Genomic DNA, 22,420 nt, shown 5'->3' with positions numbered 1-22,420 from the left:
TAAACTGCTGTACGGGCACACGGCAGGGCGCAGAAGGAAAGGAATGCCATACGGTTTTTAGATGCCATGTCCCATTTGAAGCCCCCTGATGCACCCTTACAGTAGAAACTCCCAAGAAGTGATCCCATTTTGGAAACTAGGGGATAAGGTGCCAGTCTAATTGCTACTATTTTTTGGTACATATGATTTTTTGATCATTCATTATAACACTTTATGGGGCAAGGTGACCAAAAAACTGGTTGTTTTAGCACAGTTTGTATTTATTTATTTTTACAGCGTTCACCTGAGGGGTTCAGTCAAGTGACAATTTTATAGAGCAGATTGTTACGGACGTGGCGATACCTAATATGTATACTTTTTCTTATTCATTAAAGTTTTACACAATAATAGCATTTTTGAAACAAAAAAATTATGTTCTGAGAGCTATAGTTTTTTATTTTTTGAGAGATTTTCCTAATATGTATACTTTTTTTTATTTGTTTCACTTTAACACAATAATATCATTTTTGAAACCCAAAAAATGATGTTTTAGTGTCTCCATGTTCTAAGAGCTATAGTTTTTTTATTTTTTGAGAGATTTTCTTATGTAGGGGCTCATTTTTTGCGGGATGAGGTGACGGTTTTATTGGTACCATTTTGTGGGACATACGCATTTTTGATCACTTGGTGTTGCACTTTTTGTGATGTAAGGTGACAAAAATTGCTTGTTTTTACACAGTTTTTTTTTTTTTTTTTTTACGGTGTTCATCCGAGGGGTTAGGTCATGTGATATTTTTATAGAGCTGGTTTTTACGGACGCGGCAATACCAAATATGTCTATTTTATTTTATTTTTTCTATTTTTAACATTTTTTTTTTATTCCTTGGGGATTTTACTTGGGGAATTTTTTTTTTTACATGTGAAACCTTTTTTTTATTTTAATTTTTCAACCCTTTATTTTTTTTTCACAGTTGATTTCTCCTGTAACTGGGGCTGACATAGTAGCCCCAGTTACAGGAGAAATACACCCCCCAGAGAGGCTGTACAGCAGAATACAACGCTGTACAGCCTCAGTGCAGGGCTGATCGAGGTCTGTGAAAGACCTCACACCGCTCCTGAACTCTCCGGTCCCGGCGATCACATGACCGCCGGGCCGGAACAGGAAGCGCATAGCGCTTCCTGCTCTGCATACACAGCGCTCGGTGAACGCTGTGTATGCAGCGATCTAGAAGGCAGGGACACCTGGGCACTGTCCCTGCCTTCTCTCTGGGTTGCCCTGCTGTCACTGACAGCGGGCAACCCGATCAGCAGCTGCACGATTAGCGTGCAGCTGCAGTTTCTGAACGGACGTTCTGGAACGTCCATTCAGAAATAGAGATCCACCTCCGTGACGTTTATATCCTATGGGCGGACGGGAGGTGGTTAAATCCCTTTTGTTAGCTGTAGAATGACTGTGCGTCAATATTAGGCTCAGTTCACACTTCACTATTTGGTTAGTTAAGAGTCCAAAACACAGAATAGGTGCAGATCTTTTCGTGATACCTTATCTGAGCTAATTAACTGACCAAATAACTGAAGTGTGAACTCGGCCTTCCAGGTCAATGTTAGCGCCAGGCATAATGTACTTAACCATGCAGTGGCCCAAGATTCTACTATAGAGTGAAAGAGGTGTCTTATTTTACACCATCTGCTGTTTCCATATAGATTAATAGATAGCCTGTTCTGTTAGCCACTGATTCTACTAAAGTGGGAAAGAGCTGTCTCATTTTACACCGTCTGTTGCTTCCACATAGATTGATAAATAACCTATTTTGTTAGCCACTTATACAAGTAGTGGCCCAGTCACAGAGTGGGGAAGGTGTCAGCAGTAAGTTTGTGTTGACATCAATGTTTATTTTTCCCTTCTTCTGATCCATCAGAAGAACCATCCGCCTTCAAACGATCAGTATTTGTTCAGTAATTCATCAGTATTTGTAAGGTAAAAACCGGAGTGGGTCCAAAACAGAGATGATATGTGAAGGAAATATTTGCATGTCTTCTGTGTTTAGGACCCACTCCTGCTTTTGGCTTCGAAATTCTGATGCAAAATACTAACCATGTGATCGAGCCCTTAGGCTACTTTCACACTAGCGTTTTTGCTGGATCCGGCAGGGTCCAGCAAAAACACTTCTGCTACTGATAATACAACCGCCTGCATCCATTATCAATGGATCCGGTTGTATTATCTTTAACATATCTTTAACATTGCCAAGACGGATCCGTCATTAACTCCATTGAAAGTCAATGGGGGATGGATCGGTTTTCTATTGTGGCAGAAAAAACTGATCCGTCCCCATTGACTTGCATTGGGGGTAATGCCGGATCCGTCTTGCTCCGCATCCCAGGATGGAAAGCAAAATACAGCATGTTGCGGTTTGCTCTCCGGTCTGGGAACACAACTAAATGGAACGGAATGCATTTTGGAGCATTCTGTTCAGTTCAGTTTAGTCCCCATTGACAATGAATGGGGAAAAAACGGAAGCGTTTTTTTTCCGGTATTGAGCCCATATGATGCAACTCAATACCGGAAAACTTAAATGCTAGTGTGAAAGTACCCTTATGGATGCTCCAATGGACAGTATCTGTTATGTTTTTTGTTTTTCAGTTATTCTGATAGATCAGAATAAAGGTAAAAGAAACAGTGATTTCAACAAGGCCAAACAGGGACACTAGTGGCCCCAGAACAGACTGGTGAGGGTGGAAACCGCATGAGAAATCAACATAGTGCCCTAATCACAGAGTGGTGCGGGTGGTAACAGCATGAGGAGTAAACATAGTGGCCCAGTCACAGAGTGGGGAGGAGGGAACAGTACTGGCAGTAACAGCATAAGATGGTGGCATAGGGGAAGATGGCAGATGAGACAGCAGCTGTGTGGCATCAGGCAGGTGGCATCATCAGAATAGTTGTAGATGCACGTGGCTAGAAGTAACGGGCCATATTTCACAATGTTCTGGTGTGGCAGCACACTGCAATCAGAACAGTACTGCCAGAATGATCTAGTCTGATGCATCAGGCACTGGTGTGTGGAAATCCTGTCTGGTCCACCCATGATTTATCTTTATAAAGGTTGAAAGACAAGTTTTCTTTTGGGTAATTATGCCCAATCCACACTAAATATCCGCTCTGATGCCACACTACTTTCCACGCCAGGTAGAAAAGCTTGGCCACAATTCAAGTTTAGCTGCCCAGTAGTCCTGGGGTGACTGGGTGCACTCCAATTATGCCACCACCTGCTGGTTCAAGTTTTACTCCATGTCCTGCTGCTTCTGGGTGGTTTCTTCAGTTGGCAGGTGAAGAAACATGCTCATCAGAGACTCGAGACTCAAGTTGCTACTGATGGAGCTAGTGCTGTTCCTGCCCCCCACCCTCTCCCCTCCTTCAGCAGTCATAGCAATGGAGAGGGAGAGCAGATGGTCCCCCTGCTCCTGCTGTTCCTCTCCTGTCGCTTGGGCAGATAAAATAGTTCAGCCCCTACAGGGATCAGGTGGCCATGAGATGTAGGTGCCATGTCTCCTGTCCCTTGGCCAGACAGATTTTTCAGCATCCGCTCCAGAAAATTTGGGGTTCCAAAGTGTGGAAACGTCACATATAAGGTGATGTTGGGGAACACCACTCTGCCTTTGCAGCTTACGGAGGGTATGTTTTGCATGGTAAGAGTGGCTGAAATGCATGCACAGGTTCCTGGCAATTTTCAAGATGTCTTAAAGTTGGGTGGAAGACCTCAGGAACTGGGTTACAACCAGATTAAAGACGTGCACCATGCAGGGCTCATGGCTCAGCCCTCCATGACGCAGCATTGACAGAATGTTCTTCACGTTATCAGTGACCATGGTTCTGATCTTCAGTTGGCAAGGAGACAACCAAGATTAGATTTCTTGATGAAGGACGCAAAGCAGTTCCTCCACGGTGTGACTCCATTTGCCCAGGCTGGCCAGATGCAGAACAGTGCAACACCGCCATGCTTTACATAGGTGATATGCTGGAGGACTCCAAACTGTGCCTACAATGGAGACTAAGGACAAGGTGGAGCATGAAAAGGCAGAGGAGGACATTGGCGCAAAAATCTCAGCATGAGAACGCGGAGGCGCATTGCCATCACCTGGCCAGGGTGCTGGTGTGGCTGGGCAGGAACCACATTTACCCAGTATATATATTGTGTATTGAACTGTACCAGACACCGACAGGCTCAAGGACTGGCCCACATTCTGCTGTATGTACGTATGCAGGGCTAGATCAACTTTTTCAGAGAAGTAGTGGCTGCTTGGGACTCTCCATGTTGGCTCGACACAGGCCATCAGTCTTCTGAAATGTGCAGTCAAGCACATGGAAAGGGAGGGATCGTAGTACCAGCAACTTGGCCAGGAGCACGTTCAGCTTCTGCGCCATTGGATGAGTACAATCATGCTCTTATTTCTTTGCAATCGCCTTGGTGATCGATTGCTTGCAAAACGCGTGACGAGGAGTAGGAGGCGGAGGAGGAGGATCAAGACAAGTAGACAATAGGAATAAAATACAGCTCCCTTCTGCTAAAGTCGTTGTCACGCTTCGGTGTGGGAGGGAAACACCACACCGAGCATAGGAGGGAAGGGGGGAACAGGGAATCAGGCCTGAGAACTAGGGAAGAAAAATGAACATCTCCTAGTGAAAACCCTAACCAAAATCCTGACTAACTACAGTATGGACAGACCCCAAAGGTAGGCGAGTTCATACGCAGGAATACCTAGAATCCTATCAAGTCCTATAGGACCCTGGTACTAATGGCAGGGACGAGACTACCTGTTCCTCCAAAAGGAAGGACGAACAGGAGTCTCCTTCAGGCCTAATACAAACAATAGGGAAATGCAACACACAGAACCCAAACAAAATACAAAAGGGAAAGGAAAGACTTAACTTCAAAGGAGCAATGGAAGCACCAGGAACTCAGCCGAGATCCAACCACAATCTATCCAAAGGTCCAAACAGAATCTATAAACCGCACAGCATTGTGGGAGAAGCAACTAAAAATAGAGAAGGTTAAATGACCCTAATAGCCACACCTGGGGAAAGAAGGTGTGGCAAGCACCAGAAACAACACAGACATCATTTGATCCAAACGGAAAACATGTCAGATTAAACCACATGTTGCCAGTCTCACCGATCTCCTGCCACTTGTGGCGGGTACGTCTCTGACAGTCATGGAGCCTTGACTGCTGAAGAAGGAGTGGGGGCCACTGGAAAATGCGACAGGCTGTACCACTACATTAGCGCCAAGGTTTTCCCAGGTCACTTTCTGGTGACGCTCCTCCCTGGCACCCTGGCTGCACTTTACCTTCTGCCCACAGATCCTACATACGTCCATGCTGATGTTCTCAAGCAACTTGATAAAAAATTCCCATACCGGCGAGTATGGCATTTTACACCCACCACTCCATGCTGACTGCCAGGCCATTGCCTCTATGAAGTCGTTCACCACTAGTTGTTTCCGGACAGGTAGGCTGAGGCTCCTGAGTAGCAGATGTTCTATCCCGGGCATGCTTGGCTCCAGATCCCACAATACTGCCACCCTGCTGGCTCACGGCCACGCTTTCACCCTACTGGCTCGGCCGCACGCTACCACCCTGCCACTGTCTCATGGGCAAGCTGCCACCCTAACCCCCTGATGATGATGAAGCCCCCTCTTCACACAGCTCCTATGTGCGATCGGCTACATCATCATCCACTACTGTCTGCTGATCACTTATGTCACTTACACAACCACCCCCTTCTTCTGCTGCTACTTCTGTCAGCTCCAGCAACATATTTGACACTGCCAATTCCTTTGGAGGGCCCTGGCAGCTGTCTGTTGGACATACTGTATTGTAACATTAACTGCATTTGTAGAAGTAGAAAGGTTATTCACCCTAATTTGAGAATTAAGGTGTAATAGAATTGTTTATCTATTAAACAAGGTGGACACCCCACTAACAGTAGAAGTAGACAGGTTATTCAACCCAATTTGAGAATCAAGGCCTAATAGAATTGATTATCTGTTAAACAAGGTGGACAACCCAATAACAGTAAAATTAGACAGCTCATTCACCCCAAATTGAGAATCAAGGCATAATAGAATTCCTTACCTATTAAACAAGGAGGACACCCCAATAACACTAGAACTAGACAGCTTATTCATGCCAATTTGAGAATGAAGAAGTAATAGAATTGCTTATCTATTAAACAAGTCACTGTACTTTCACACAATTTAATTTAATAGAGAATGGTGTAAATAGCAAATTTCTAAATCACTTAATTTAACAAAATGTGTCTGCACTGCATCCACCTGAAAAAAGCTGTAAAGTCATGGCCACTAGGGGTCTCACTTCCGCCTACTTTGCAGTCCAGTGCCTGTTGTCAGGCAAGATCCATCCCTAGTAACAGAGACTCAGAAGATGGGTCACAGGAAATGGGGTTGTGTCAGAGCTAGCTACTGACCCTGATAAAAGAACTGATTTTACACAGCTTTTGAAAATTAAAGGAGCCTTCTGGAGGAGATCACTGCATGTAAATGCATGTCTTCACCTTCGTTGACGAGCAGGGGTTTATCTGGAAGGAACGCTTCCTTCCCGCCACTGACCCTCTCCACCTGCAAGTGTAAAGGGGTCCTTAAATAGGGTTGTCACTTCAGCAAGTGGCATTTATCATGTAGAGAAAGTTAATACAAGCCACTTACTAGTGTATTGTTATTATCCATTATGCTTTCTTTGCTGGCTGGCTTCATTTTTCCATTGCAATATACACTGCTGGCCTCCATGGTTACAGACCACCATGTGATCAATCAGCGGTGGCCGTGCTTGCACGCTATAGGAAAAAGTACCGGCCTCTCTGCTGGCTGGGACCGTGGGAGCACACATTAGGCTGGTGTTTTTTTCTATAGTGTGCAGGAATGGCCATCGCTGACGAACTGCAGGGTGGTCGTAACCATGGAAACGAGCAGTGTATAATGTGATGGAAAAATGAATCCAGCCAGGGATGGAAGCAACATGGATAATAACAATACATTAGTAAGTGGCTTGTATTAATATTTTTTCTACATAATAAAGCTATTTTCGGAAGTGACATAACCCCTTTAAATGGTGGTACATGGAACCAATGGCTCTTAGCATAGATTTTCATTGGTTCCACATCCTGAGGACGCAGACTCATGTGAAAGTTTAACTTGTCTAGGAATCCAGGAACGCTGGTCTTCCCCTCTGACCACGTCATGGTCATACCCTCTACCATTTGAGTGGGGAACTTTCTCACAGCTAAAAGCTATCCAAACTTGACAGCCACTTGAATTTTGCTCCCCTACAGACAGATGTTGACTTGTTTTTGTGCTTGGATCATTATCTTACTCCATATAGATTTATGCAGCACCTGTTGAAAGCAATCCAATAAATCTATCTTAAATACCCCTAGTGGTAACTTCAGGCAGCCATTAATTGATTTGTGTCAGAGGAACTAGGAGATTTGGAGATCCTACCTCCATTAATATACATTATGAAATGAATCAGCATAGAACAGGATATAGTACATACTATAACATGTGGACCCCTTTTCAGGTTTTTCTGGACATATTCTTAGCATGTATAACAATATCTGAGCTTCCATATGGTGTTGTATATAGGGTTTCTCATAAATATACATACAAATCCAAGTTAGAAGTGGCCTCTGCTATTATTTGAACGGTGCTAAGGAAATGAAGACCCAATGTATTATTTAGAAATGTATTATTCAATAAGTCATTCAATAATATTTCATAAATGTTCAGGTTTCTCTATACAGAGAAGAGATGGGGAATTCCATTAAGTCTATGCACTTTTATGTAACTATGTTTTGTAGTAAATGTGTGATCATGTAAGTGAGAATATTCATTATTTTGGTCATTTTATTTTTCAGGTCCACCTGCTGATTACTGGCAGATTCACCATTCTAAACTAAGTGCAAAAAACAAATTTAGATTTGTATTTCAAGGAATAAAAGGAGGCGGCAACTCCGCTGGAGGAATTTCAATTGATGACATCAATTTGTCAGAAACAGAATGCCCTCAAAATGTCTGGCACATCAGAAACTTTACACGTGACTTGATAAAAAGTTCTCTTTTTAGTCCCCCATACTACTCCAAAGATGGATATGCCTACCAGATATCCTTAATAGAATATCCTTGGTCAAGTTTGCCATTCAACATTGCAACATTTGTATATTTGGTATCAGGAGCGAATGATGCTACTCTTCAATGGCCATGCCCCTGGAGACAAGTCACAGTGGAGTTCATCGATCAAAACCCAAATGCTCAAGAACGGACATCAAATATGAAGAGTATTACTACTGATCCTAATGAATTCTGTAAGTTTAATATGAAAATTATAGTCTATGTAGTTATATAATTGCATAATTAGTTTTTCTCTGGGTTGTGTTTAGGGATGAGCGAACCCGGACCGCCACGTTCAGGACCGTACCGGACATTTGAGTGTCCGTGTACCGAATCTGGAATTTGGCGCTAAAGTCCGTGTCCGGGTTCGTTGCTCGCGCTTTAAATACAGCTTGTTGAAACTATCACAGTCATGCCTAGTATTGGTATGGCCATGACTGGCCGGCGCACCATGTGACCATGCATGCATAAATGCTGGATCACATGGGGCGCCGCCATTCTGCTCTGACTAGTGTAAGGAAAGGACGCTGCTGCAGGCAGGGAGAGTGTTAGGCCTTCATTTTTTTTTAAATAAGTCTGAAGGTGACCTGTAGGCATTACTGATGGGTGCAATACAGCTCCTTTGCACCAGTGAGACAGAAATACCATACTTGATCGTGCTGTTCAGTCTGAGGGTGACCCATTTTTTCGGTGCAATCCTACTCCTTTGCACCAGTGACAGGGAGATATAATAGTTAACCAGTCTATTAATTGTGTGGGTGAGACATACCTATTTTTTGGTGAAAAAAATGTTAATTGCCACCGCGAAGGATATATGATAGTTATTCAGCCGGTTAATTAGGTCGGTGTGTCCAACCTTTTTTTTTTTGTTTAAAATACACTGTACTTGCCACTGTCAAAGGAATATATAGTAGTTATTCAGCAGGTAAATTGGGTCGGTGTGACCAACCTTTTTTTGTTTAAAATACACTGTAATTGCCTCCATCAAAGGGAATATATAATAGTTATTCATCCAGTTAATTGGGTCGGTGTGACCTACCTTTTTTTTTTGTTTAAAGGGGTTATCCAAGACTACAGAAAGCTCCCCCATATGCCGGGCCCCTCACATTGAGAATACTTACCTGGCTCCCCACTTCCTGCGCCGCTTGTGGTCCCCACACCACCACTGCAGCTTCTTCCCGTGCGCAGATGAAAACATCCAGTGTTGGGGGGAGCAGCCAATGGCAGGCGGGAAAGGTGACGACCCTCCCGAGCATCGCTGGTGACGCTAGAGGGGCTCTTCCCCATCACTGCCTGCCATTGGCTGCTCCCCCCTGACACCGGATGTTTTCATCCACGCACGAGGAGAAGCAGCAGCGGCGGGAACCAGGAGTAGCGCGGGGAGCCAGGTAACTATATTCATTGCGAGGGGCCAAGCATATGGGGAAGCTTTTCATAGTCATGGATAACCTCTTTAAAACACACTGTACTTGCCACCGTTAAAGTGAATATATAATAGTTATTCAGCCTGTTAATTGGGTCGGTGTGACTTACCTGTTTTTTTGTTTCGAATACACTGTACTTGCCACCGTAAATGGAATATATAACAGTTAAGATGGTTATTGGGTCGGTGTGTCCTAACTTTTTTTTTTTGTTTAAAATACACTGTATATGCCACCATCAAAGGGATATATAACAGTTATTCAGCCAATTAATTGGGTCGGTGTGACCTACCTATTTTTTTTGGTTCAAAATACACTGTACTTGCCACCGTCAAAGAGATATATAACACTTATTCAGCTAGTTAATTTGTTCGGTGTGTATTATTTTTTTTGCCATTTTTCCATATACTGTACCATACAATAACATAGACGTGTGGACTAGCTTTTCGCTGTCCATATCGCCAGGATCCACAGATTGACAAATAACATTCCCTTCCCCCATTAAACCCCTCCCTACTCCCCCCCCCCAGCCCAGATGCCAATGATCTCAACACCACCAACACTCTAATAGATCGCCAGTCATATGGCTCAGAGAAAATCAACACACCTTTAAAGCACCCAACCTTATATCAGTCTTTAGGTACCATTCCGTATATTTAAATGGTGTCACAATAAGGCTAATTGCTTCCCTGTCGTGAGACGCTATTATATACTTCCATTTTTTTTTTAAAAGGGGCCATTTTGGTAACCTTATGTTGCAGGGCATATGTTCTATCATGATGCATGTATAAAGCCAATTGATTGGTCACCTCCATGTATCGAGGGAACTTCAGGCCTTAACCAGGGCTGGAGCAATGTTCGCTTTGCCACCAGAAGCACTGCGACCACAATCAATGGGAAAGGACCAGTCTCAGGGGCCACGTAAAACAATAAGACCTGGGGCGCCAATGGTAATTCAACACCCCAGATCTCTCGGATATAAGCTATTATGTTTGTCCAGAAAGAAATGCCTGAGGGGCATTGCCACATGCAATGGTATAAGTCCGCTGCTGAGAGAGAACATTTAGGGCATGCTACCAATCGATGTGGGGATGCTGGATGTGATGGGATATTAAAGGTATATATAGCCCTATGTATGAAACTAAAGTGAGATTCCCTCCAATGTTCATTGATAACTGCTTTACAGACTCTATCCATCCCTTCCACAATCTTTTTTGGTAAACCATCATCCTCCAAGATCCTACTCCATGATTGAAAGCCTGTCAGAGACGTAGGTTCCAACAGACGAGACAAAAGGCCCCTGTATAATCAGGTTATGGACCATCGTACCTGACCCCCTTTGATATACTCATCGAAATTGTTCTTCTGCAGCTCCTGAGACTGGTCCCTGAGGCGGTTCCCACAAAATATTTTGATCTGTGCATAAGGCAAATAGCTGGTGACCAGGATCTTAAATTGACTGTGTAACTCTTCCAATGACAACCAACGGTGCTTCTCCAACTGCAATTAAAGGGGTTGTCTGGTATTGGGGACATTTGTCTATTAGTAATCTAATAACATAAACATTACAAACATGCATGTGGTACCTTTAGAACATATTGCTGAAGCCCTGTTTTCCTCCTTTCAATTCATGGCCGGAAGTGAGTATTTTCTTATCTTCAGTGACGTACCGGGTCCCTGGCAGGCGAGCAAAGCCTCCTCTTCCTCTGCTCAGGGAGCCCGGTGACATCACTGGCAGTCTAGATAATTATGCAGAGAGGTTGGAGGGGCTGTAATTTGTCCAGCCGGCATCGCGCTAAGCCCCTCCACCAGTCGGTGACGTCACTGGGCCTTGAGCATTACAATGATTGGGGGAGGATTACTATGCTTGTTAGCATAGAAAACTCCTCCCATCAGAATTACTAGCTAATGGGGCAGACGGCTTTAGAAAGGAGGAATTCCTTTCACCACAGGATGACATGGCCATGCTAATTGCATATATTGCATTTAGACAATGGCATGTTGATTGTGTAAAAAAAATAAAGATAATAAAACAATGGCTTAGTTGAAAGAAAAGGTAATGATAGTGTAATCAGTCAGTTTTTTTTTGTTGATTTGAAATAAACGGATAATCCTATTTATGTAATGAGGCTGCTTTTGTCTAGTTTAAAATATTTTTTTTAGCCCTGTACTTGTGTTTTGGAATTAATCTTTTTTGCACATTCTCCTTTTGGAGTTGCAGTGTGTGCATTTCACTTTCCTGTGGTTATACATCGGTTTCAACTGATTGCCAGGTCAGTATATAAGGTTTACCTTGAAATGTGTATATATATATGTATATATATATATATAGATGGGAGCGTGCCCCTTACAGTGTGACGGTGTCCGGTATGTATATGGATGCATGTGGGAGTGTGTCCCTTAGGCCCTTTCACACGGGCGAGTATTCCGCACGGGTACAATGCGTGAGTTGAACGCATTGCACCCGCACTGAATCCGGACCCATTCACTTCTATGGTGCTGTGCACATGAGCGGCGATTTTCACGCATCACTTGTGCGTTGCGTGAAAATTGCAGCATGAAGTGAATGGGGCCGCGTGGAAATCGCAAGCATCCGCAAGCAAGTGCGGATGCGGTGCGATTTTCAGGCATGGTTGCTATGTGACGATCGGGCTGGGGACCCGATCTGTATTATTTTCCCTTATAACATGGTTATAAGGGAAAATAATAGCATTCTGAATACAGAATGCATAGTACAATAGTGATGGAGGGGTTAAAAATAAAAAAAATTAACTCACCGAGTCCACTTGATCGCGTAGTTGCGGATCTCTGTCTTCTTCTGTAATGTTGAGCTGCCGGCTAAGGACCTGTGGTGACGTCTCATCACATGATCCAATCACGTGGTCCCTCACCATGGTGATGAACCATGTGATTGGACCATGTGATGAGCACAGTGACATCATCAAAGGTCCTATTCCTGTGCACAGCAAAGAAGAAGACAGAAGAGATGCCGGCTGCACGATCAAGTGGATTAAGGTGAGTTAAATTATTATTATTATTTTTTTAACCCCTCCAGCCCTATTGTACTATGCATTCTGTATTAAGAATGCTATTATTTTCCCTTATAATCATGTTATAAGGGAAAATAATACAATCTACACAACACCTAACTCAAACCCGAACTTCTGTGAAGAAGTCCGGGTTCGGGTCTGGGTACCAAACATGGCAATTTTTCTCAAGCGCGTGCAAAATGCATTACAATGTTTTGCACTCGCGCGGGAAAAATCGTGTATTTTGCCGCAACACACCCGCATCTTATCCGGGCAAAAAACATGATGTCCGTGTGAAAGAGGCCTTACAGTGTGACTGTGTCCGGTATGTTTATGGATGCATGTGGGAGTGTGTCCCTTACAGTGTAACGGTGTCCGATATGTTTATGGATGCACGAGGGAGTGTGTCCCTTACAGTGTGACGTGTCCGGTATGTTTATGCATGCATGTGGGAGTGTGTCCCTTACAGTGTGACGGTGTCCAGTATGTTTATGGATAGATGTGGGAGCGTGCCCCTTATAGTGTGATGATGTCAGGTATGTTTATGGATACATGTGGGAGCGTGCCCCTTACAGTGTGACTCTGTACAATTGTCTCTAAGCTCTGCAAACACTGAGCACATGACAGATGCCAGAGATAGAGCAAGGAGAAGTTTATGGGCGTACATATGGGGGAGGAATATGAGGCAAGAGGATGAATATGTATGAGGGGGCGGATCGAAGGAGGAGTGGAGGCTGTGCAGGATGCATGAATATGTATGAGAAGGCGGGTGCAGGGACACGATGTTAGACAGGAGAAGCACTGGGACCCACAGTGCAGTGGGGCAGGAAGTGAAGGAACAGATAAACAAATATGTAAACCATGTGTTCAGGACTGTAGGAGCCATGCTCCAGTGTAGAAGATACCTCAAACCACCTTGGGAACATAGACTTGGCTACTAAAGGTGAGTAAGATGTTTTAAAAAAAATAAGTTTGATCCCGGACAACCCCTTTAAGCCTTCAGCGTTGTTATCCCCCTTCCCTCCACTTCACAAACATTTTATTTGTACCATATCTCCCTAAGAAAACCATGGGTTCTGCCATAGAGGCAAGTACTTAGAGATCTGATATGACACTTTAAATCGACGTCGGACCTCCTTCCATGCCGCTATAGTGTCTTTTAGGGCCAAACACTGCTTAATGTCTCCCGGGAGTTCTGAGTAAGGAAGGTGCAACAGGGAAGCCAGATCCCATGGCCTTGCAAGGTTACTCTCCAGGCTATAAATGGAATGTGTGACCTAACCAGTCTGAGACATGTCTTATAAGGCACGCCAGATTGTAACCCCTGTAATGGGGATAGCCAATTATGCCACCCTGAGATTTTGGAAGGGACAACTTAGCAGTAGAGATTCGGGGTCTTTTCCCTCTCCATATAAAGGCCGAAAACACCTTCTGTAGACTGGATACATCTTTATGCGTGAGGAGTAGAGGAATTGTCTGAAGCAGATATAGCAGTCGGGCGAAGGATATCATCTTAACTAAATAGATTCTCCCCAAGAATGATAATGGTAAATTATCCCAGCCTTTAAGTTCCCTCGCCATCTTCCTGATTAAAGGGTGATAATTGAGGTGGTAAAGGGATTCTGGCATCTTACCCACCAATATTCCCAAATATTTGATATAGTTCCTTGATAAAGAGACCGAAGGTCCCATTTGGGACAGTTCCGCTGACGTGAGATTGGCCTTTAAACAAAGAAGTTCGCTCTTTGAAGCGTTTACCCTAAAACCTGCCACCTGCCCGAACTCCTCCAGAATCTCAAAGATTCTTTTCAGATCCCTGATCAGGTCCTCTACAAACAAGAGGATATCGTTGGCAAAAGCAGCCAATCGGACCACCTCTCCCCCCACTGCTTCACCCGATATGGCGACCTCACGATGCAGACACCGGGCCAGGGGCTCCAATGCTAGATTAAACAAGAGTGGCGAGAGAGGGCAACCCTGATGTGTTCCCTTTCTCAGTTTAAAGGGGTCAGAGAGAGTGCTACCCATGCAGACTCGAGCCCTAGGAGATTGGTAAAGGCCACACATGAATGAGCGGAAGCTGGCTGTGAATTTAATGGTATCCAGCACCACTCCCAACCACCCCCACCAAATGTTATCAAAAGCTTTTTCCACATCCAGCGTAAGCAGGGATGGTCTGGAGTGACACCCTGGATGCACCCTCACCTCATCTAAAACAGTCAATACCTTTCTAATGTTGACTAGTGCAGACCGTCCCTGCACAAAGCCGACTTGGTGGGATCACACTAGGTGGGGGAGAATAGAAGCAGGGCGATTTTCCATTAACTTAGATACTATCTTTACATCCGCATTGATTAAGAATATTGGGCGGTAAGACCCTGGGGGCGTTAGGTCATTATCTGGTTTCAGCAACAACTGGATATGTGCCAGATTAGCCATGTCTGAGAGTTGCTGTCCCTGTAACCAATATTTATAGCAATTCACCAAACTGGGAGCAATCTGATCCTTCAAGATCTTATAATACTCCCCTGAGAACCCATCTGGACCCAGTGCCTTGCTCGCAGGTAGCACCTTAATCACCCCCTGTACCTCCATCAATGTGATCGCTTTGTTCAGGGATGCCTACTGCTCGGTAGAGAGTTTTGGAAGGGAGAGATGGTCCAAGAAGCCAGCCTTCCTTTGTGAGTCAAGAGTCTCCTGAGTAGAGTGCCTGAAAGTAAGAGTGACAAATATGATTAATCTCCTTAGGGTTAGAGGTCAGTTGACTCCCTTACGACCTCAGGCTGGTCACTGGTTTAATGCCTAATGCTCCCTTTGCCAAACTGGACATCAGCCTACCCATCTTGTTCCCGAACCGAAAGTATTTAGCATTCCTGATAGAGCCCCTATACTGTTCTTTATCTGTCAGGATCTGTTTGAATGTTGCATTTGCCGTGACCCAAGAAGTTTTGTGAGCTGGTGTAGGGTCATTTGTGAATCTTGTATATGCTTCTCTCAGTGCAGTACTAGCCTGCGCATACTGTGTTTTCATATGATATCAGGCGACCTCGCAGGACCACTTTAGAGGTTTCCTAGAACAAGGCCGTCTGACCATCATGGGCTGCATTGTCAAAAGCGTACTCCATCCACCATCCCTGTAGGATCTCCCGGAACTCCTCATCTTCATATAGCCACCCAGGGAACCGCCATATAAACTTAGCACCTGTGGGAACCTGGTCCCACAGGGCTATACTCACGGGGGCATGATCAGAGATGACCAGATCCTCTATGGTGGCAAATGCTACCCTTCTTTCCAGCTGAGAGCTGGTAAGCAAAAAGTCTATCCTCGACCATTAATTTTTTGCATGGGAGTAGTGAGTATATTCTCTAGTGTCTGGGTGCTCCCTCCTCCAAATAATCTATCAGATCATTAGTGGCCAAAAAGGTAGGTAAAACTGTGTCCCGTGCCCTCGGTACCACATTGGCCCGTAGATTCCCTCTTCTATCTTCCCTGGCATGAAATACTGTGTTCAAGTCACCTCCTACCACTTTGAGGGGGATCAGGTCTCCCGTCAACAGCTTCGTTACCATAGACAAGAAGGATTGGTTAGAACCGTTGGGGCCATACTGGTTATAAAGGCTGATATTCCCCATAGGGGTAGAGATTAGCACCTTTACCATACGGCCCTCCGCATTATGATCATCCCCTAGTACTTGTAATTGCGCACGTTTGTGCAAAAGGATCAGCACTCCTTCCTTACCCTGAATTGCCGGAGATCCCAACACCTTTTCCACCCACAACTTTTGCATATGCATAAAATCTTTCGCAGTTAGATGAGACTCCTGCAGCATTGCGATATCTGCCTTTACTCGCTTTAAATTTTGCAAAACCAGGGTGCGCTTTTTCACGCTCCAGGAGACTAGCCGCATGCTGGAGAATCAAAAGTTGGCAAGACCTGGAGTGGCATTACAGGAGTCATTGGCATCTGGACTGAGAATCTCCCTCCCTCCCACCTTTGACCACAATGCATGATTCTCTTTTTGGGCATCTTGCACCTTGATGCGTGCATATTCTGCATCAGTCTCTGCTGTTAAGACCCGCCGTTCTAGCCCTGTTATTTGCTGACCCTGTTCCTGCATCTCTTTCTGCAGGCTCTGCAATGTGCTTGCCACTGTGCGGACCAGGGTCTCTGAAATATCCGTGGCCATGCTCCAGGCTACCAGTTCAGCTTATTTCTTATAGTCTACTGGTACCTGCTGTGAGCCCTCATGGTCTTATAGTTCAGAGTCCACTTGGTTCTCCAGTATTAAGGCCTGTGAGGCCGTCAGGGAAGGCAGCTCCATCTTAGTGAGTCTCGCTGATTTAGAGTGGCCGGTCCCTGCAGAGTTCTTTGCCCCCTTCTTCATTATGAAACAATCCATACAGCCTTGATCCGTGGCAGAATCAGGTCTGGGTCCCTCCAGTATAGGGTACAGGGCGAGATGTATGCAGTAAGTAGAGGATAGGTTTGGATTGGCATGTATCCCCCTGCGCCACACTCCTACATCCCTGCGGCCGGAGCCAAGAGTTCCTACCAATTATTTTTTTTCCAAACACCTCTTTTGCATCCGTGACATGGATACACAATTCTTCGTCTGTCAGGCAATTTTGTGGGTGACTGTAACAAAATGAGGAGAGCATCAACTAGGGGATGTGGCCATGGTGTTTCTGGTGTTTGTGGTGGTGGAGCTCCTGCTGCAGGGTGAGAACCTTGTCAATCTGTGCCAGCTACATGCCCAAATGAAACACCTTTCTCTGGTGTACGCAGGTGACATGATGTTATGCAACATTTTGTAGTCCCGAATACCGCTCTAAGAATTGTGAGGCCAGAACAAGTAGAGGCGGTGGTAGATTGGATGGCTGAGAGTGCCTCCAGTTCCTTCACATTGTTTTCCACTAGGACCACTGCTGAAAACTAGCCCTGCCCTAGAAGTGACAGAGATTAAGTGCACTGATGCCCAACCACTTATGTTTGAGGATGAGGACCTGGGAGAACCACCGCAGTATGTCTCTGATGATGAAACACAGGTGTCAACTGCTGGGGCTTTCTGCAGTATGCAGACCAGCCAGAAGTGCAGGGGTGAGGAGTGGTTGGAAGATTATGGGGCGGATGATGAGGTTCTAGATCTCACATGGCATCTAGGTCATTCCAGTGACGTGCGCAGTTCGGAGGAAAAGGAGGGGGGCACACAGTGCCAGCCACACAGCAAAAGAGGGAGCAGGGTGCAAAAGCAGAGCGGCTGTCCCCCAGCCAGTACGCCTGCTGCGGCCCAACGCACCAAGAGACATAGCACACCAAAGTCGGCGGAAAGGAGTTCCCTGGCATGGCCAATTCTTCAGGCAGTGTGCTGACGACAGGACACGGGTGGTTTGCACACTGTGCAGTCAGAGCCTAAAGCGAGGAATAAATGTTCTCAACCTGAGCACCACCTGCATGATCCGGCATCTAACCGCAAAGCATGAGCTGAAGTGAAGTAGACACCTTTAAGAACCACAAAAGATAAGAGGCTCCTCCTGCTCCCTCTTCTGCTGCAGTCTTGGCCTCTTCCCCCTCCTCCGGAGGGGCAGGGGCACCTGCCACACCTCAGATGATGTGGCAGCCACACCACCACCACCATCACCCAGCATCTCCACACTGTTCCATGGAAGCGTTCAGCTGTCCATCCCACAAACACCGGAGAGAAAGAGGAAGTACCCCCCTACCCACCCCCGAGCCTTGGCCCTGAATGCCAGCATTTCAAAACTGCTGGCCTTTGAAATGCTGCCATTTTGTCTGGTGGAGACAGACAATTTAAAAAATTTAATGACAGCAGCTGTCCCACTTTATGAATGAAGCAGGTGGCGCAGGTGCATGACGTAGTGAGCTACGCTGCGAGCGCCCGCCCCCGGCCTCCTGACTGCCAAGAAGTTAGTAGTAAGTAGTACAGCGCTGGATTTAAGATGATATGAATACTTTAACAATACCCACAAGTTAGATATGATTATACTACAGTGAGCGGGGCCCGATGTAGTAGAATACAGTGACTGCACCGGGCCCCACTGCCATTACAGAACCAGATGCCGGCCCCCATTCACTACACAGGGACACTGTTATGGGGGATCTGTGGATGACACATTAGATAAGATGCTATTATATATGTGTCATCCACAGATGACCCCATAACAGTGCAATCCAGATGCCCCCACAATGATCCCCCATAAAAGTGCCATCCACAGATGCCCCCATAAAAGTGCCATCCACAGATGCCCCCATAACAGTGCCATCCACAGATGCCCCCATAACAGTGCCATCCACAGATCCCCCAAAATAGTGTCATCCACAGACCACCATTAGTTCAAAACCCACCAAAAGCACACCTTTTGGTTAATTTTTTTTTTATTATTATTTTCCTCCTCAAAAACCTAGGTGCGTCTTATAGGGTGAAAAATACAGTATATATACACATATGTGTGTGTATGTATGTATGTATATGTGTATATATATATATATATATATATATATATATATAGTGACACAGTGAGAGGTTTCGTCTGGGTAAACAGGTATTTTCCTCCCAGCATGTACTGCTGGGCTGATGTACAGTCAGATGAGGTCAAATACCGGACCGGATTTTAAATGCCGGGTTTTGGCAGCACCTGGCTATCCTTAAATAGGCAGCTGGGCTCAGAAGCCATGTCTCTGTGTTAGGATCTGGGAGCCTAGTGTCTGGATAAGGGCTTGCTACCTGTTTTGGCTGAAAACAGGTTGGTGCTGCTATCAGCAAGTACTCTTTGAGGCAGAATTACTGCATGGTTTGAATTACCACCATCGCAAAGTGACTTTTTGTTGGAATATGAATGCTTGTTTTGTCACTTACCTAAAGTATGAATAAAACACTGAACTGCTTGATACAAAGAAATTTTTGTTGCCTCTATAGTCCGCTAATCCTGTCTACCAGAGCGAGTCCCTACAATTGGTGGAGGATGCGGGCAAAAGCTGTGAGGCTGGCGTGAACGCCGATATTTTTGGTTTCTGTATTTTTCAGGCACGGTTGTATGTCGTACATGAAACCAGCTGTATTACAACCAGTGCCCCATGACAAAATGGAGGCTGTTGTGAAGGCCCTCATGGAGGCTAATCTGCAGCAGAGAGAGACAAACCTGCAGTAACACGAGGCTAATAAGCAATAGGAGACTAACCAGTTGCTGCTACAATACGTGATGGCTTTGCAGACAGCAGGAGCAACCCGGAGCGTCCACGATGCCCGGAAAAGCAGTCCGTGCCGCGATTCCTAAGATGACCCCTGCAAACGACATTGAAACCTATCTGGCGATGTACGAGAAAGTGGCCATCATGGAAAAGCTACCCGTGACCAGTAAGTTGAGGTCGTCGCTCCATTCCTGGCATCTGATTCCCAGTGGGTGTATTTCGACTTGATCAAGCGGCCACTTACTCCACCTCGTGCAAAAGTGGCTACAGCCTGATGTGCTGAGTCCCCCGGCTATGCTGGATAGACTATTAGCCGATATGTTCTGTGGCTTTGCCATACCCTCTCCAGCACTGGATCTGTCAGGTGTCTCCTGGCAATGCCCTTGAGATGGTGGACGTGGTGGAATGCTATGAAGCTACCAGGAATCTAAAGGAGGGTTCTGTCGGGAGGGGGGACGGCAAACCCCGGAAATCTCCACCCCATATCCGGAGATTTGAGCTGATAAAACCCACCCAGGATGTACCCACGGTGGACCTGGCTCTGATAGTCTGCTGGCGGTGTAAGGAGCCTGGCCATGTAAGGGCTGACTGTCCCCATCAGGTTGAGCCCATGGACACTAACTATGGCTACCGTCAGTCGCTATATGCCAGGAGGCTGTGTGCAACAGGTACCCCAGAGTTTCTAGATCACGTGTGACTGGTGGAAGTGGGAGACACTCCGGCGGAGGCTCTGCTGGACTCAGGGAGTATGGTGACCCTAGTAAGGGCTACCCTGTTGCGGTCCACTTAGTATACTGGCCGGAAAGTCGGTGATGCGCATCCATGTAGACTTAAAAGACTACCCCACCGCTCTGGTGTCTCTAACCACTGTGGCCGGTAGATGGACCCACGAGGTGACTGTCCCCACAAATCTACATTATGAACTCATAATAGGGAGAGACTTCCCGGGCTTCCCGGCACTGTGGCCTGTTATGAGATTGACTGATACCCATGAGACAGGGGTAACCCTAGCAGAGTGGCCCAGCTCAGGGGGAGACCAGAACCCTGGGAACCTGAGACCGAAGGGCCAGCGGTAGGGGTGACTGCCACTTTGGTGAAAGAGGGGGAGACAACCCCGCTAAGTGTGATGGTTGGAGACATGGAGGACTTGCCGCCGGGTCCTGAATTGGCAGACATCAATGTCTCCGGAGATAATTTTGTTACCACCCAACGTCGGGACCAAATCCTATCTTGCGCCTGATACCACAACAACCTGGGGCAGAATCAGTGTTTCCCCGTTTTATGGTTTATCAAGATATGTTGTATCGGGTAAACCAACTACAGGGTGAACCTATTGAACAGTTTGTGGTCCCCAAGGCTTATCGCAAGCTTGTGTTAGATCTAGCCCACCAACACGCTCTCGGGGGTCACCTGGGGCTGCAGAAAACTCAGGATCGTATTCTACAGTGGTTTTACTGACCCAGCATATTCAAAGAAGTGGAAGAGTTTTGTAAGTCTTGCACGACCTGCCAGATAACTAGCCCCCAGCCACATTTCTGTAGTCTAATCTTTAGACACTACCTTTTTCAACATATTTTTTAATGTTTGGTTTAACCCTTCTACCAGACCATCCGTTTGTGGAAGGTAAATGGACGTCCGTAGTTGTTTTATGTGCAGCAACTTACAGAATTCCCTCATCACCTTTGACATAAAAGGGGTCCCTTGGTCGGTCAGAACCTCTTTAGGTAGTCCTACTCGTTAAAACATCTCCATTAACTTCGTAGCTATGAGTTTGTCCGAGGTATGTCGCAGTGGCACCGCCTACGGGTACCGAGTGGCATATTAGAATGATTAAGATGTGTTGATGCCCTCTGGCGGACTTTGATACTGGGCCTATGAGGTCCATAGCTATTCGGTAAAATGGTACTTCGATAATCGGGAGAGGTACTAGGGGACTTCGGAAATGTGGCTGGGGGCTAGTTATCTGGCAGGTCGGGCAAGACTTACAAAACTCTTGCACTTCTTTGAATATGCTGGGCCAGTAAAACCGCTGTAGAATACGATCCTGAGTTTTTTTAGCCCCAGGTGACACCCGAGAGCATGTTGGTGGGCTAGATCTAACACAAGCTTGTGATAAGCCTTGGGGACCACCAACTGTTCAATAAGCTCACCCTGTAGTTGGTTTACCCTATACAACATATCTTGATGAACCACAAAACGGGGAAACACTGACTCTGCCCCAGGTTGTTGTGGTTCATCATCTACTATTAACACATTTTCCCAGGCACGGGATAGGGTTGGGTCCCGATGTTTGGCGGTACCAAAATTATCCCCGGAGACATTGAGGTCTGCAAATTCAGGACCCTGGCGGCAAGTCCTCCACGTCTCCCACCATCACACTTAGCGGGGTTGTCTCCCCCTCTTCCACCGAAGTGGCGGTCACCCCTACCGCTGGCCCTTCGGTCTTAGGTTCCCAGGGTTCTGGTCTCCCCATTAAGCCGGGCCACTCTGCTAGGGTTACCCCTGTCTTATGGGTATCAGTCAATCTCATAACAGGCCACAGTGCTGGGAAGCCCGGGAAGTCTTTCCCTATTATGAGTTCATAATGTAGATTTGTG

The 22,420-nt window shown here is 45.9% G+C and overlaps 1 protein-coding gene across 1 annotated transcript in view; it reads left to right on the top strand.

Annotated features, from left to right (window-relative positions):
• Positions 1-10,977, top strand: part of LOC121002434 (meprin A subunit beta-like) — a 93,911-nt gene extending 82,934 nt beyond the window's left edge. The window contains exons 8-9 of the mRNA XM_040433890.1: positions 7,913-8,359; positions 10,958-10,977. Coding sequence (XP_040289824.1) covers positions 7,913-8,359; positions 10,958-10,977 — 467 coding nt within the window. The remainder of the gene's footprint in view (positions 1-7,912; positions 8,360-10,957) is intronic.
• Positions 10,978-22,420: the final 11,443 nt, after the last annotated feature.

The sequence above is a fragment of the Bufo bufo genome, chromosome 5, assembly GCF_905171765.1.
Source record: "Bufo bufo chromosome 5, aBufBuf1.1, whole genome shotgun sequence".
In the NCBI taxonomy this organism is placed as follows: domain Eukaryota; kingdom Metazoa; phylum Chordata; class Amphibia; order Anura; family Bufonidae; genus Bufo; species Bufo bufo.
Note: the sequence above shows the minus strand (reverse complement) of the source record. Positions and strands in the feature narration are given on the sequence as shown.